This window comes from Rissa tridactyla, chromosome 5 (genome assembly GCF_028500815.1).
Source record: "Rissa tridactyla isolate bRisTri1 chromosome 5, bRisTri1.patW.cur.20221130, whole genome shotgun sequence".
In the NCBI taxonomy this organism is placed as follows: domain Eukaryota; kingdom Metazoa; phylum Chordata; class Aves; order Charadriiformes; family Laridae; genus Rissa; species Rissa tridactyla.
The window spans coordinates 28,657,135-28,675,622 of record NC_071470.1 but is presented as its reverse complement, the minus strand read 5'-3'; the positions used below and the strand labels follow the sequence as shown (position 1 = coordinate 28,675,622).

General features: G+C 37.8%; 1 protein-coding gene across 8 annotated transcripts in view; it reads right to left on the bottom strand.

Annotated features, from left to right (window-relative positions):
• KIAA0232 (KIAA0232 ortholog) overlaps window positions 1-18,488 on the bottom strand; it is a 71,918-nt gene that overhangs the window by 43,100 nt on the left and 10,330 nt on the right. For 4 of the 8 annotated variants that reach the window (XM_054202073.1, XM_054202068.1, XM_054202074.1 and 1 more), the window contains exon 2: window positions 9,047-9,088. The exons of 1 other annotated variant lie outside the window; for it this stretch is intronic. Coding sequence is in view for 1 of the 7 variants with exons in the window: in XM_054202066.1 (XP_054058041.1) it covers window positions 8,585-8,815 (231 nt within the window). In the remaining 6 variants the exon portion in view is untranslated. Of the gene's footprint in view, window positions 1-5,236; window positions 5,303-8,584; window positions 9,089-18,488 lie in introns of those variants that run through there. 3 more of the 8 variants (XM_054202069.1, XM_054202071.1, XM_054202066.1) reach the window with 2 other exon arrangements.

Below are 18,488 nucleotides of genomic sequence, written 5' to 3'. Positions count from 1 at the left end.
GTATCTCAGCTAGACCCAGAATCCAAAACACTACAATTATATCTGCACAGAGATGGCTGCAAATAAATCCTGACTCTTCGGAGTTCTAACCAGCCTGGCACTTGAGCTTATATCTCTGCTTTGCACCACGTAAGCCTTTGCGAGAATACATTAGAAGTCAGAACTTAACAAAAAAAAGTGATTATGTTATTCTTTTTGCATGACTGTGAGAGATACACCATAAGTAAAAGATGGCTTTGATTACTCAGAGCAGAAGCTAACGATAACATTTTAACTATATTACACAGATGTGCCTACTTCAATAGGATAGTACATAAGAGAGGCACCACAGAGCCTACATAAGTTTCACGTCCTGAAATGGACGTTTCACATATTGGCACAGATATGTTTGCAAAGGAGTCAGCATTTCAACATGATCACTCACACTGGTACAAAGGCGGAAGACAGTTTGAAAGAAAAATTTCTCAGCAAGCCATAGTCCTTGAGAACAAATGTTTTTCTTTTGTACTAATACATCAGCTGAAACTGACTACCCTGAAACCTGTAAAATTTGCACAAATACAGTGCCCCTGAGAGCCTACTGCAGAGCTCCAATCCCTGCCACTGCAATTCCCATCCCTAAAATGGAATAAAGAATACAAACGCACAGTCCACAATACTCCAAATCTACCCCACATCTAACAGTCACCAAAACAGAAATACAGAACAGAGCAGTTATCATAAACAAGTAAAATGCCAACTAAAAATTAATAAATTTAAATAAAATAAAATAAAGAATACGTCCCCCAGAGACACTGCACCAGTACGAACTCTGGTTGCATCGGTCATAACTGTTACGTGACCTTTGGCTGGAAGCTCTTGTACTGACAGTATTTGAGGAATCCAACTGAAACGACTTCAGCACCTGCAAAACAACTACAGTGCAGCTGTTCCGCACAAAGCGAACTACAGGTGCTTTCACAGGACAAAACCCATCGTGCTGGGGGCTTTATCTGCTCCAAGTCCAAAAACAAGAGGCCCTACCCTGCTGCACACACAGCACTTCAGAGATATCTGGGAGTTTTCCGAGGCACATGTCTTTACAGTAAAGCCATTTCAGTCACCTTCCACTGCTTAACTGCAGAGGAACCCACATCCCCGCAATTTTTCTCACCAAGTTAATCCTGTATACAAAAGATTTTATTTTCCGAAGTTTAAATATGACAGCGTGAGTTACATAGTCCTCGGCTGGCACCTCCTCCACAGCTAAGTTATCCTCTGTTAACTTTTTGACGTAGTTGTCTGGCTTTTAAAAAAAATTAAACTATTGTCTATTAATAAATAAGCTGTATGGGCATGTTAACTTGAGGATGTAGTACTGTTTCTCAAATATGTCTGCTATTTCTTCAGTTTACAAGCTTACGTATGAGAAAAAAAGAGGGATTTTATTTCCATATTCCCTGCAAACATGTACACATTTGAATACTCCACGGACTTCAAGTTAATCATATAAAAAAAAGCACAGGCAAAAGTCTTGGTCTCACAGTTCCCTTGCCTACCTAACTATCCTCTTCTTCATACACAGATTTTCGCAACTTGAATTTTACATACTTAATTTGGGTAATGATTAAAAAACTAAGGTCAGAAAATTTTTACAATTGTTCCTACAGGAATATTGCACAGCTTAATGAGCAGTAACACAAATACAAACTAAACTGTTTTTGCATTCGAGAAGTTTACTTTTACATGTTGCTGGTGAACTTTGAAACTTAATGACATGCGCAGCAGTCGCACAGCATTACCCTACTATAACTGAACTATACTCTGCATATTTTAATGCATTAAAAAAAGCAGGTTTGAATGACCCACAGTTAATTCTTAGGGATGATAAAAGAGCAGTTGCAATTATACTAGAACCTGCATTGTCACCTTTTGTTAAATAGGCATACCAGCCAGATTAACATTTAATACATGCTTAGCGTAGTACAGAGGACCAAATCCTCATTTCTCCTCCTGTCTTTAGGTTATGGATGAGATTTTCACTTCAAAACAAAACACATTCTTTTCCCCCTAACATATACGTGTGAAAAACTAAATATCCATTAATAGAATATAAATCTAGACATCAGGTCCCTCTACTGGGTTAACATGGGATGGCAGTCAAAACAAACGCCCCACGAACGACTGGATCTTGGAACCTAGCAGGTGCATCACAAGTGCTGTCAGCAAAAAGCATACCGTCACCCGCACACACTAACCAAATGCAGAAGAGTTGGCAATGATATCCCCATCCTAGTTCAGCGTGATAGTCCAAAAGCATTTACAGAGATAAAACCACAGAGTAAAGACCTAAAATTAATCATATGCGTGCTCAGATCTCTTTTTCCACTGCTCTGCTTTTCTCTTCTAATATAAAAAAAAGAAAACTACATTTTGGCCTTTAAATACGTACGTGCTAGCGATGAAAACGCAAGAATAAAAACTGTGATCAGAGAGTCACCAGAAGCGTAGCTAACATTGTGAAGACTTTTTCTATGCCTCCATGTAAAAGATTACATGAGTGGATATATTTCAAATCAGTCTACAAAGAGTTAGTCTTCCAGAGTGAAACCCTCCCTCTTATAAATTGAAAAATCAAAAGGAAAAATCTTATGCTGGTCACAGAAGAACATACTTTGCAGTACAACAGCTACTTAATTCTCAGAGTTAGTTACTATATTTTTTAAAAAAAAATTTTTAGGATTTTTACTTTTGAGGGTCAGAAAAAAAATGTCAACTTCCAAAAATTAGTTGAGAGAAGTAGATCAAAAGCAACAGAAGCCACTTGATAGGGAAAGTATGCATAACAAATGTATGTACGCATGGAACAAATGCTGCATGACCACAGGCTTACAAACAAAGCCTTTATCTCGCAGTGTCTAGCTGTTGGGTTTGGGTTTTGGTGGTGGTTTGTTGTTTTTTTGTTTTTTTTAAATAAAGGCTCTACCCCTTCAAAAGGGAGAACAGTCTGCAGGCAAAACAAAAAAGAACTGGTTATATTCAGAACCAGCTATGCTTATAAATATTATAGAAAATATACAACACAGAACACTGTTTTTAATACTGTACAAATAAAGATCAATGAAATACTGTTTCACACAAAATATATTTTAAGGCAATGCCTTCCACTTCACACAGATTATACTATCTTAATGCAATATTTACTGTATCACAAACTGGTTTGAGAACATGTGTATCTACATATATACTTTTAATTAACATTTAAATAACAATCAGATATCTTAAAAGCACCTAGTTGGTTTAACATCAGGAAACTAAGAGCAAGGCATTCTAATTAAAAATCAATCTAGTCTAAAGTCAAAAGGCTGTCTCAGAAATGTTCAGATCTCCCCCAAAAGAAACTCTGTGTGTCTCCAAAAGTTAGAGGTTTGTCAGTAATTTCATGGGGTTTTCTCCTTAATTTATCATTTACTCCAAAATAAGAAAAATCAGTAATAAAATGCAAATGATGAAAGCATATATACTTAACAGAAACATTCTGCACTTTAGTTACCATCACACAGTCTTTAAATCCACACCAATTCTATGAGGTTTTCCTTAACAGACCAAAAGCACCTAAAAGGTCATCTACCTCACAACAAACTACCAGTGGTTTCCAAGCATTTTGAACAGAGACCATTGATAGGCCTCAAATCTTAGAAAATAAAAACAAAACAAACCCACCCCCAAAACAAACACCACTAAATAATGAATATAATATGTTATATAACATGGTTCAACAGATTCCTTTAATAATTTTGACCATGTAGACATCTAACTTATGCATAAATCAATTTGAGAATCATATTCTCTAGAAAGTTTGTAAGCAAGAAACACCTTTGTTTCTAGAAAAATATAGTAAGGCAAATCTACCACTGAAGTCCTTACTTGTCTTCTGATACGACAGACCTAAACTAACTAGCCACAAAAAAACCAATTTCTATGAACATGCTGCTGTGCCACAGTAATCGAGGAAAATGTGCAAACTCAATTCATGTTGTCTTTGTATTCTCTCCTCCACCAGTGAACGCTGTGAAAAAAATCCCAAAGAGCCTCCTCCCTTCCACCCTCTTAAACCCTCTCACCAGCAATATCAGTGCCGGAAAAAAAAAGGTGGGGGGGCGCATTTGGGGTGAGGAGAGGGAAATCAAATGAAAAAAGTGCCCACACCAAGGATGAAGGACTGCTTAAGAACTTGTACATCTTAAGTTTTTAGACTCATTTCCAAAAGTAGCAAGTATGGCTTGAATAAGAATTGTGTTATAAATGCCAACAATAAGTTAACTTCAGTATTTTTAAAAAAAAAACATTTAAAGTGTGTATATTTAGGAGGTGTTACAGTAATTCTTGATAGGTATGTATAACATCTTTAGAACCATAGCAGCTCTGGAAGATCTTGGTACCACAGTGTAATTTACCATAAACAAGATTATTTTCTTGAAAGCTCTCTAGTACTTTGAAACAGAGGGGCAAAACATACCTGTCTGTCAATTTTCCCAGTATTTTAATAGTTCAAGCCAATAAGTCAGAATAAAAACTGCAAACATTCCAGTAAAATTTGGTTGCGGTGTATTAGTGTTTTACATTCCCCTGTGTTTCCTGTATTGTGCCTCCCTGCACAGCCCCCCACACAAGTACTTCCACAAAGCTCCTATCAACTCTCTGAAAATTCCTGACTTTTTGATCTATCATTTTGCGATATTGAGCCTGTGTCCATATAATGATACCCAACAAAGACCACTCTAATTGGGCAAGGCATAGAATCAACAGTAATAATAAAAACAAACAAGGACTCCCAAAAAACAGACTCATGCACAAAAAAAAACCCAAATGAAGAAAACCAAACCAAAGAAAAAAAAAAACCTGAAACAATGCCACACACCAAACCCTTAAACACATTTTATCTTCTATCCACACATCAAACTACCTCACCATTCAGAGAAAGATAATATTGGAGGAAGACAGGTCAAGTGACCAAAGCCACAGAAGTCTGCAGCAGAGTTAAGAGCAGTAACAAACCAGAAGAGAACATCCTGCTTATTCTCAAAAATAACCCTGAAGACCCAGTCAATCAAGACAGCCATGTTTTTTTGAAATACTTATTTTAAATGTAAACAGAAGTGACTGATAACACCGATATTTTAAATAGCTAGATATGCCTAGTAAGGTTGGGGATGTTTTTTCATTAATTTTTTATTTTAAATCTTTCTGTACTTACCTTACAGAACCTCAGTCAAGGACTTCAGAGTTCCATTTCCCTGCTACAGTTGATGACACCAGAACACTATAAAGAAAGCATGGAAGGAGGCTCCCTGAAGCAACTAAAACAGTGCTAATGATGTCATCAACATTCTGAGGTGGAAAGATCTTAATGACCATCTTAATTTGAGTTCGCAACATTTCTAATGAAGATCATTTATCCAGTAACCATAAGATTAAGACTTCCTAAATTTATCCTCTTCACCATCCCCACAAAAAGCACATCCCAATGGATTGTTCATATGTGTAATCCCATTCTGGCTGTTCAGAGACCACACGTTCCTTTTAACCTGTTCAAAACAGAAGCCACTGCTGTGTTTTGGGGAAGAAGCGATGGCTAATCGCTCCCCACAGAAACAGAGTTCTAGAAGCAAAGAATCATAGAATCATAGAACAGTCCAGGTTGGAAGGGACCTCGAAAGATCATCTGGTCCACCCATTTGAGGGAAAGGGAGCCTAGATAAGATTATCTAGCACCCTGTCCTACTGCATCTTGAAAACCTCCAGCAGTAGGGACTCCATCACGTTCTTGAGGAGGTTGTTCCAGTGAATGATCGTTCTCACTATAAAAAAAAAAATTCTCTCTCATATTGAGATGAAACTTCACCTAGCATAACTGGCACCCATTGCCCCTTGTTTTCTCCATGTGGCTCCTTGTGAAGAGAGAGCCTCCGTCCTCCTTGTAGCTGTCCTTTAAGTTGTGGAGAAATCATTGCTATAAACCCACTCTTGAGAACAGTTCTTTTCCTAGAAATTCTGTCATCTTTGTCAAGAATCAAAGAAATCTTATGGGAGAAAAGATTCCTGCAATGCCAAGCAGCAACTCTCCCATGGGAATTAAACTGCATTAAAAGAGCGCAGCAACTCTCGCTATTTTACTCCTCAATTATTTCTCATTTAGATGGTTAATTGCTGCACTCCTCCCTGATTTCTTTTTGTAAACAACACTAGTATTTGTTTTTCCCCTTTGTCTTAATGTTGTATGCATCACCAAAATTGGATTGAAACTACTTATATGCAAACATTTGCTTTGGAGCACAGATTTTCTTGTTTCTGAATGACTTAACCAAAATTAATTTTAAAATGTGAGGTCATACAAATAACCAGTAGGCAATAAAAATAAATAAATAAAAAAATAAATAAAAGAAATAAAAGTACAAGCAGATGTGTTTTAAGATTTCCTTAATTTTCCATATAAGAAATTTGTATTTGTAGTCTTTAAAGATTAAGCTATTTGAGAAAGGAACTAGGTAGCAGCATGTTTCACAACATATGCACCCAATCATTATTACAGAATATCATCCCAAAACTAAATTGGTATTAGGTCTCAAAACTTAGAAAACAGTTGTTTGAAGTAGAGGGAACAAATGCAATAAAAGTATGTTATAAGCAGGATCAAATTGGAGGAGCTGAAAAAGGAACTTCCAGCTTCTTCAAATCTCAATGTCGTTCAGAAGACATCCTGTACTTGTACTACAGCACCTGCTCAGCAACACAGGTCTTGGCTTCCCTGTCAGCATGTGGTATTCCTCCCTTTTTGGCTCAGTAGGTTTAGATAATCAACTTGGAAAAAGAACAGACACATTCCTTAAAGCTCCACTATCAACCCACAAAGCACTCAGTTAAGGTATCGAAATGAGAAATAAACTGAATGAGTTTTTCATAATATAGTTACCCTGCTTCTTGCAAGTCCTGATAAAAAGAAAACTAATTTTGGCACTTCAGCCGTTTCAAATTATCACAGTAGTGACTTCAGTTACGACTATGCTCTAAAATGGACTGAAAAGAAAGCAGTCTTCATTTTTCCCCAAGGCCACCGGGCTATCTATAAAGCTCCTCACATTCTGGTGTGGTTTCACTTAGTTTCTTTTTTCTGTCCTTGCCCCACACACCCGCCTTTCAAACAGGTTTTGGAACCTTATTCTGTTGCCTTCTAAAGTACAGTTATTCATGTCTGACCAAGACCTAAATAAATTCGCTGTTAAGGTATGTTCTAAAAATTGCTTACAGTGTGTTTTTTTTTAAATTACTATTATTATTAACCATGAGGTTGTTCCTAGTGACTTCCACTGCTGCCAGATAAACTTTTGAACAAAAATCACTGTTGCACATCAAGTTTTCTGTTTTGCACAATGGAAGCATGAAGGTTTTTAGGCACAGTAATGGTTGCTAAGAGTTCAGAAACTGGCAGTATCTGAAAATAATTATTTCTGCTTCAGCCACGTTTACATCTATTCGACAATACCCTGCCCTGCTCTTGCTGAATTTTTAAAAATGTAAACTAGAAAACAATGAAAGTTCTGAAGCAGTTAGGTAGCAACGTATGAAGTATAACCAAAACAACAGAAACAAAAAAGAACTAATAATTAAGCCACCGAATAAGAGATATTTGCTTTCCATTCTTCCCACTGCAATCACAGCTACTTTGTAAGATGAAGTCTATGATCAACAGCATCCTTATACCTTGTTGAAAACACCAGAACTTCCCTGAGTCTTATATCCAGAAAACTCCACTATTAAAAGTATTTTGATATAGGTTGATGATGCAGAGAAATTAAAAAAAAATAAAAAAGAAAAAAAAGAGGTGAAATCAGGGCTGAAAAGTATGTTCTAGGGACGTATAAAGTCCACAGCAATAAAGGCACATGGAAACAGTAATACAAGTGTGCCTCTCTGATACACAGCTTCACTTTTCTTCCCCTGCCCTTTTTGAATTACAGCCATGTAGAGCGACTCACTGTTCCACGACTCTTTTGCATGCCTTTTATCAGGATTCATCATTAACATTCTTTTAGAAGAGATGAATAATGTATGTGCAATAATACATTTTAAATATTTAAATGCTAAAAAAAAGTGGGGTTTTTTTATTCTTTACTGAAAATAGCACAAGATGAAATCCACGAGGAGATGTAATGGGGAGTCTACAAACTACTATGAAGCAGGCCAATTTGACACACAGTTTACAATAATTACATTAGTTTACTAATGTTCCAGTATTAAAGTAACCATATAATCACAAATACTGAATGTCTGCATTTATGATACAGAACATTCCAGTATTACTAATTCTGATATTAAATGTAGCAATGTGAAAATTTTGTTTAATGTTATTGCTCATACAGCACACTAACTACATTAATCTCACTTCACCCATCAAATTTGATTCCCATGTGGTTTATACCCCCCTTCCACCCACACACTGAAAGACAACCGCCTCCCCATCTGAGCCATACCCACGTATAATACACAAAACATAACCGTTACAAAAACTCACTTTCACTGGACAACATCTAAAATATGTAAATACCTGTTCCTGCAGGTCGTAGTCATAGCTATCATGCAGCAGAAGACTGAGGACATACCGAGTATAAATCATGGCATCAATGCCACACTTCTCTAGCTCTTGTCCCAGCCAGGTCTGCACTGGACCCAAAGCATGTAGCAGAGACATTTCAGAAACAGATAGAGGGCCTGGATAAGAGCTTGAGGAGCTTTCAGATGGCAAACCATCCACAACAACTGTACAGATAGGGCGCATGAATCTAGGTGGTTGGCATCCTTATAACGTGAAGCATTTTCTGTAGTTGATATTCCGTCGATATCTGGAGGTGATTTTCACTCCAGTAAATAGGAGAGAGGCTTGACTTCTAGGACAATCATTTATATTTCCTGGCAGTTAGCCGTCTAGAGACGAACATCACTCTTCAGGCATGACCAGTGAATAAACTAAATCCTAATAGCAAACACATATGTAGATGTGTTTTTCTACCTTAATTTCACATTGAGGCCAGATGCAAGTCCCCAGCAGGACCTATAAAGAGGAAAAAATGATAAGTTGTGATAATATGTATCCATACATGAATAATATTAAACAGTAAAAAAAAACACACAATGTAGAAAGCAGTCATTTACATACTGCTTAATCCACATATATAGTACACCTATTCAGTGTCATTTTGAAGAGTAAGAGGAATAATTCCAAGTTTAAAGGTGACTTTTAGGAAAGGTACTTTCTAATGCAGGAAGAGAGACTCTTTCATCAAAGACTTAACAACTAATCCATTGATTGAAATATGTTTGACGTAGCTTTATGGGAAAGTCAAGATTTTATTACTTTCACTATCAGCTGAAAAAAACCAAACCCACTTTGATTAAAGAAAACCCTAATCTACTTTAGTTTGCATAAAGACTGACTGTATATTTTGCATCATTAGAAGACAATATAATCCTACTATTTTGCAGTGATTTCCATTTCTGGAATAGAAAAAAGTGTCTTGTTTATAGAAACACTGAATTTATTACATTCACCTGGCCAGGAGTTTCATAAATCCTACCACTAAACAGTTGCTATCTTCAGGCTTGGGTCTTTTGAAGGTTTTTTTAGTTTCAATATTTGCCTTGCCTCAGGACAGGAAAGCATTTTATCATCCAAAATCTGTCCTCACAAAAACTTAAAAAAATTGAGCAGAACATAATTCGTCAGTGCCAGAATTAACATTTAACCCTCTTTACAGAAAGCATATACCAGTCGTACCTGAGAGCTCACACTCTAAAGCACATCCTACAATAGACAAATCATCCTAAGACTTACACCACCCACAATCCCAAATCAATCTCAGTAAGGGGCAGAAGGTGCAAGCACCACACATGTAGGTATTCTGCCTTCTAACCCAGAAGCAGCCAGTCCAAAAAAGGCATTTTTGGACTGGTCTGCCAATCAACCACATGCCAATCTGACATTTGTGTAGGCCTTCTCTCTCCTCTCCAGCTTCTCAGCAAGAGAAAGCTCAAATTCTAGCAGGAAATATCCCTTCATTTAAAGGAAACAAAGACTAAAGGATCTAAGCAAAATCTACTGCTATGTTTCAACCCCACTGTAAGATGACCAACACACTCAAAACAGACATCACCTAATATAACTATCTAAACTGTATACTGTGGACAGCATTTCATGTGAGCAGCATGTGTCTTCTGGCCAAACAAAATTGAAACGTGACCTTGCAGTGGATACCTATGTCCACACAAAAAAAAAGATCGTAGTTTTTAGAATCTTTCTTTGCATCACCACCCAGGAACAACTGTATATTCTAGATCTTTACTGAGTCAATTGCGACATCATCAAAAAGAAACCCATTATAACCAGTTGCTACAGAGTTGACAAAACTCTACGCTATGTTAAAGCCACCTTCTCCCATGACAATGTTCATTTTGAGAAAGTAGGTAAAGCAAGAGTATTCAATCTTTGTGAGTAACATGTCTGTATTAGTCAGAATCTCATAAGTAAGCACAAATAACAGCAGGTAGAAACATCATGCAAAGGGTTACTGCTTCACCACGTAGTTAGAGAACCGAAAGTATGAGAAAAGTCTAATATTGTGACCAAGATACTTCAAACAAAGAGCCACAAGTCCAAACTCTTAAGCAGTCCACATTCTCTTAATTGTTGAAGAATATTCCACTTAAACATCTATTTTATCCTTCTCCAGTTGGTACTCCACATCACTCTCATGTGATGAACACTCTTCCTAAGTCAATGCCACAACCCTAGTCAGCCCCCCAAACCCCACGTTTGAAACGTTCGGGAAAAGCAACACTCTTGATTTGTCTTTTTTGAGACATGGAGAAGAACTGCCTGGATGTTCAGGAAATCAACAACTTTTTGATGGAGTTCACAGAAAGTTCCACTGGAAAGGGGAATTATGGAAGAGTGGATGGGGACGAAAATCAGGAGGAAAAAAAAAGTGAGAAGGTGACTGAACAAGAAATTAATTTATTTTCATTCAGCAGGTCTCCCATCTACCCATAGTCTTTTCTTTTACAAAGTGTACAGTGAATGGAGAGGGACAGCAAACACATGCTCCAAGCAGTCTTTGGTTTGCAAAGATACAATCAAAAACAGTCAAGAGAGGCGGGATGAACAGGGGTTGGTTAAGGTGACCACATTTTTCATTTAAGCTTTTGAGTATCCAATATAGCAGAGCAATGGGCTTCTGAAACTGAGTTACTTCAATCAAAAGCAACTGCATCAGTGGGCAATGGAAAAGCTATAGATGTCACCTACATAGATTTCTGTTAGGCCTTTGGCATGGTCCCACACAACATCTTTCTCTCTAAATTGGAGAAATATGGATTTGATGGATGGACTATTAGATGGATAAGGAATTGTCTGAATGGCCGTGTCCAAAGAGTTACAGTCAATGGCTCAATGTCCAAGTGGAAACCAGTAACTACTGGTGTCCCTCCAAGGTCCATACTGGGACTAATACTATTTAAGATCTTTATCCATGACATTGACAGTGGGATTGAGTACACCCTCAGCAAGATTGCAGGTGACACCAAGCTGAGTCGTGCAATTGATTTGCTTGAGGGAAGGGATGCCATCCAGAGCAACTTTGACAGGCTTGAGGAGTGGGTTCATGCAAACCTCATTAAGTTCAACAAGGCCAAGTGCAAGGTTCTGCACCTGGGCCAGGGCAACCCTCAGTATCAATTCAGAGTCGGGGATGAATAGTTTGAGAGCAACCTGGCAGAGAAGGACTTGGGGATACTGGTAGATGAAAAATTGGACGTGAGCCAGAGCCTGCAGCCCAGATAGCCAATTGTATGCTGGCCTCCATAAAGAGAGGCATGGCCAGCAGGTCAAGGGAGGAGATTCTGCCCCTCTACTACGCTCTTGTAAAATCCTACCTGGCGGACTGCATCCAGCTCTGGGGTCCCCAGTACAAGAAAGACATGGACCTGTTACAGCGGATCCAGAGGAGCGCCATGAAAATCAGAGGGATGGAACACCTGTCCTATGAAGAAAGATCGAGAGAGCTGGGGTTGTTAAGCCTACAGAAGAGAAGGCTCCAGGGATAGTTTATTGCAGCCTTTCAATACTTGAAGTGGGCTTATAAGAGAAATGGGGACACACTTTTTACAAGTGCCTGTAGTGACAGGACAAGGGTCAATGATTTTAAACTGAAAGACGGTAGATTTAGATTGGACATAAGGAAGACATTTTTTACAACAAGGGTGGTGAAACAGTGGAACAGCTTGCCAAGAGAAGTTGTGGATGTCTTACTTGAAGTGTTCAAGGTCAGGCTGGACAGGGCTTTGAGCAACCTGATCTAATAGAAGATGTCCCTGCCCACAATAGGGGACATTGGGCTAGATGATCTTTAAAGGTTCCTTCCCACCCAAACCATTCCATGATTCTATTATATAGCAAAACAAAAGGCTTCTGGATACTGAGTCACTTCAATCAAAACTTACTTAGGCACACAGTTTAAACCCTTAGCACGTAGTAAGGACTGAGTTTATGCTTTAGCTTTTCCCTGAATGAGGTGACAATGCGGCCTCTCCTATCTTAACACTTATTTTCATGAGGCATTTGAGAAATTCAGTTCTTGAGATCTACGCTGACAAACTCTGATTTACTCTGGCTGACCAGTTAAAGTGTGTCTTGCTTTTGTTAGATGGGGAGGAGATGGGAGACACAGCAAGAGAGAGACAGGTTATCACAGGAATTAAGAAATGAGACAACAACAAAATTTCTATGATGTTCAAATATTATAGTCCAGCTTTTTTCAATATCATATTCAAGTATCTATTTTAACATTAAGTTTCAAAATATACACGATATAGAAACTGGAAATCTGAACAAAATTCTGAAATAATATTTGAAAGTTCTCATTTTACAGATGTCTCGAGCACTTTGTTTTACAGAAAGTCTTAAACATATTTCCATTACGTTTTAGAATTAAAAAGATTTCTTGCAAAACAAGTCCTTTGCCATCCCACTACTAGAGAGAGGCTTTCCATATCAAATTAATACAAGTCACTCAAAGAGTGAACATTTCTGCTAATAGATGTGAAGCGCGATTTTAGAGATAACATTTTGTGACAAATAAGTTATCATCCCTTTTTAACCTTTTTTCACACTATCTTGTTAAAAATAACGTTCTCCATCCTCACAACGACCATGGCTAATCTGAAAAAGGGAGACTACAGTACAACCTAAGTAACTAATGCAAGTCTAGTTATTTTAACTACCAAGTTGGAAAGAATTCTCCATTTCCAGATATAAAATATGATGGAGGGAAAAGTCTAATAATAAGAATTACCAAGTAAAAACTTACACATCTCTATCAATAGTTTGAGAAAACTACTGATTACTTACAATGCCTAAAGTCAACAACATATGATGAGTATCTTTCAAAAGAACTTCTAGTTACTCCATTTCCTAGTCAAAATTTTCCTTTTAAGTAACCTCCAGTTTTTGTAATAATAATGAATGACCTTAACAAGGTCATTGTTAGATAAGCTGTCAACAGCTTAACAACTATAGGGACAGGATCCAATTTATGAAGTGTCATGTGAAGGAATGAGAATACAATAATGTGTAAACACTCAAATTTTACAAATTAGACTACCTTAGAACAGATACTCTTTCTCAAAATTCTACTCAGTGTGATAGTCACTAAACATTATTTTGACCTAAAATAGACAACAGAAGACAATAACCGAGTTTTGGGCTCCTGAAATCTAGTTAAGGAAAAGCAAGAACTTCAAACTTCAAGAAAAAGGAAGGAGAATTGATGAATGGATGAATGGAACACTTGAGGTCTGTTCCCTAGAGCAGAGTTGTTCTTGTTATTTACCTTAAAATAACCTTTTTTTGAAGACTAAATAATTCTTGTCTTCTCCATAAGTGAAATGGAATATGGGTATTGTAATAAGAAATACATAAAATAATAATAAAAACATAAATTTAAAAAAAGTGTACTGGTACTACAATAATGAGCGCCACACAAACACCTTCTTGTGACACTTGTGCCTATGGAAATACAGCATGATAGTGTAAAATTACACTAAGATTACCAAAAAGTGCAGTAAAACAAAGGTGTAAATAAATCGCTCTTCAACGAAGCTTGATACAAGCCCACCAAGAAGTGCTAGCACATGTAACTGTTCTTATCAGACTATCAACAGAAAGAGCAGACTGGCTAAAAGCTCACGCCAGGCAAGACTTTTCCACGTCTTCAACAACGTTTTTTTCCTCCATAATTCCCTTTCATACAAAAAAAGAAGTTCTTTTAAGGAGCTTAAAAGTAAGGCCTTTTTTCCCCAATTGTTTCTGATCATGGAAAACGGTGACCAAAGCCAAACCACAAAACCCACTGAATTAATCAAACATAACCTTATCTGTATTTTATCAGCACCAAGAGGTCTCTGAAAATTATGAATCCACACAGCAAGATTCTGAACAAACATATTTTGTCAATGAAAAAAATAAGTAGACTTAATGCTTTAACAAGTTTTCAAGCTTTCTTAAAGATATGCCTACTATCAACTCTTAAGTTAACAGAAAATATTGGAATAGGAGAGCAAAAACCATACCCCTTACTATTGTTCTTTCAGGTAAACTAAAGGTCCATAGACTATTTCTTGAAGATCATAAAAAGGTAACTTAAAAAGGAAGTAAACTGTCTGTAGTCTTAAATCCACTACACTAGGGTCTACAATCTCAGTGGAGAAAAAAAAAAAAAGTAAAAATTACAGCATCTACATATAGAAGGAAGTTGAAAACTTCTATCTTACTTATTTGTATAATCTGCAAATAAAGTCTCCCAAGCCTAATAGTTACTCTTTACACATTTTGATACATGTACTACAGAGAAGTTGATCTCCTACATAAAGCTGCATTCTACCTTTTTCCTTCCTTCCATTCCCATAAGGGATAACATCTGTGTTTCCAGTGCTTCATTCTGCCTACTGATATATGTCAACAATTAGACCAAACACATTCTCACACAATAGTTAAGTCGTAACTGCTGTTTCATACAAAGTTTTCTCTATTATTCTGTGAAATATGCCAGTATATTACATAGTTTACAATTAACAGCTGTCATTTTCAGAAGGGTTTTTTTTTCCCACCACTATGGTCTTTGACAATGTATGACAATTTTTCAATGCAAGGGGAAAAAAAAAAGACTGCAGAATTCTTACAGGTTTATTATTATAATAATTTAATGTGGATATGAGTCCACATTTTTAACCAGAACAAAGTTTTTTAGAAGTAATATTTTTTCCCAGAATCGTTGTATTAAAAGCAGACAATCCTTCCTCTCCTTAACAACTACATCTAGCAAAAATACACAAATCCTAATTAGAGCAAATCAAAGTAAAAATTTTATCACGTTTGGTTAACAAACAACATACTAAAAATTACATATTCACTTCAGTAAATTTCAGACCCCTCTAGAAGACTGATAATCAAAAGCACGGTCACATCATATGATAGTAACAGAAGTCCAAAATTGTTCTCATGCATTATGGAGGAATCAGCAATTTTACCATCATTTCTTTTGTTTCTTTCAGTGAAAAATCTAAACAAATCCTTAACATACAAACCAAACACCACATAGTGGGGAGGGCACTGTCAAAGCCCAGAAACAGAAACAAAGCCTATTTAAAACCTAGCGAACAATAGAATCTGTGTCCTTAATAAATTTCACATGGCATTTAAAAGACATGTGAATTCAGAAGTAAAAGAATTTGTTATTTTTTAATCACATTCCTCGATAATTTAAGAAATTTACCTAATAAAACAGCAAAGCAGGGACTTGATTCATGGCCAAGGCACTGAAACACTATCATAAAAGAAAAAAAAAAATGATAATCCCTGTGCTATAAACAAACCTCTCCTTCCATCCCAGTTCAGATAATTTCTGCCACAAAGCTTCAGAAGCACTGCCATGCCATGAGGAACACATTGAAACACCTGGCTGGAATCAAAGCAAGGAACACTAAAAATGGTCAGAAGCATAAAAGCAGCACTGTGAATTAATTTTTAGATATACATAGAATTTCCTTTTTTAAGAAGTATTATTGGGATGTGCAAGAGTGATACAATCTCATTTGTAATGGATATATGTTTTACAGCTCACTGATGTCTAACAAGGCTGGGCTTATGCTATGGTTCTAGTGTAACTCAAGTCAAGTCACAGAACCAATAGAGGGGACAGAAACCAGTCTGTGGGCATTACTGCAGGATCTTTTTTTCTTGTAAATCTGCAAGCTTATTTTCATAACACTTATCCAAATAAAAATCTGAAGCTGCTAATCCTGTATAAAAGCTTAATGGAATTACTCAAAGGATTCAAGAGCTACCATATAAGCCTCATTTACTTAGGTTCGCAACAAAAAAGAACAGAGATACAACCAAGATGACATCAGGGCTGTCACCAGCCCAGTTCTGTAGGATTCTGCACTGGGACCTGCATTGCTTAAGCGACCTGGAAAATTGGATGGGCGACACAGTTAAGAAGCTACCAAACAACAGCAAGCTATCAGGGATATTGAATACAACATAACTGAAAAAATACAGACAGACCTCATGAAATTGGTCTGGGCAATAAAAAGGCAAATAAAATTCAGCATAGATAAACTTGAAATGAGACAGAGGAGGAATAATAACCTCATGCTATTAATAGACAGAACAATGAGTTGTGAGCTGACTATTAATCTCAGGATCTATTTCTTAAGTACTATGTTAGATATTTCATGAAACTGTAAGCTCAAATCCACCAGTAGTCAAAAGAGTAAATCACAGAAACCTAAGTCATCCTTGTGTCACTGAATTAATGTTTCACACACATATTGTACATAACATGTAACCCTGGTCCTGTAATATCAAAGACAACATGCCTCTCCCTGGATAGAGATTGACTGTTGAGTATATTTTTTTAATAGGAAGTACCAATGAATTGGTAAGAGCTATGTACAAAACTTGACACAACAGGTATTAGGAATTCCTTGCCAAAAGATACTGAGGGCTCAAAAAAAAAAATAATTAGATGGGTTTCAAAGGAAATGGAACAAAAGAGATCCCTTGAGAGTTTCCAACTAGACAAACCACATCAGGCTCAGGAAATCCCCTAGACTGAAAATAGTGTGAGGCTGAGGGAGTATTCAGGAGAGGTATCACATATACTCTCCCTGTTCTTTTTTCTCCCTAACAACTCACTCACAGATGCTGTTGCAGACAAGTACCGGATTTGACAAAGTCTTTGTCTGAACCAGTACAGCTGTTCTTATAAAACATTCATGCTTACCTTAGTACAAGAACAACAATTAAAAAAAAAAAAAAAGGTAGCCAGAGGAGTTCAATTAGCTGATCCACTCACAGGACTGCACATTATTAACATATATGAACTTTGTTACAAGATGCCAGAACATCAATCCTGTTAGAGGGCAAAAACTGAGCTATGGGAAACAACTGTTAATGGACTGCAGAATCAGCAGCTGAGGCACCTGCACAAGGGGTTCAGCTGCGTATCCAAGATCCCAAATTCTCAATAATCTCAATACTCTCCACTCTCTCAAAACAATCATGTAAAATAAGCTGGAAAACATACAATTTGTAAGTTGGGGGTCGGGGGGGTGGAAGGCAAGATGGAATCATAGGGTTGGAAGGGACCTCTGGAGATCATCTAGTCCAAGCCCCCTGCCAGAGCAGGGTCACCTAGAGCAGGTTATGCAGGAACGCGTCCAGGCGGGTTTTGAATGTCTCCAGAGTTGGAGACGCCACCACTCTCTGCCAGTGCTCTGCCACCCTCAAAGTAAAGAAGTTCCTCCTCATGTTTCGGTGGAACTTCCTGTGCTCAAGTTCGTGTCCATTAGCCCTTGTCCTGTCCCCGGGCACCACTGAAAAGAGCCTGGCCCCATCCTCCTGACACCCACCCTTTAAGTATTTATAAGTGTTGATAAGATCCCCCCTCAGCCGTCTTTTTTCCAGACTGAAGAGACCCACATCCCTCAGCCTTTCTTCATAAGAGAGGTGTTCCAGTCCCCTAATCATCTTGGTAGCTCTCTGCTGCACCCTCTCCAGCAGTTCCATGTCCTTCTTGAGCCGGGGAGCCCAGAACTGGACACAGTACTCCAGGTGCAGCCTCACCAAGGCAGAGTAGAGGGGGAGGATGACCTCCCTCGACCTGCTGGCCGCACTCTTCTTGATGCACCCCAGGATGCCATTGGCCTTCTTGGCCGCAAGGGCACATTGCTGGCTCATGGTCATCCTGTTGTCCACCAGGACTCCCAGGTCTCTTTCAGCTGAGCTGCTCTCCAGCAGGTCAGCCCCCAACCTGTACTGGTGCATGGGGTTATTCCTCCCCAGGTGCAGCACCCTGCACTTGCCCTTATTGAATTTCATAAGGTTCCTCTTTGCC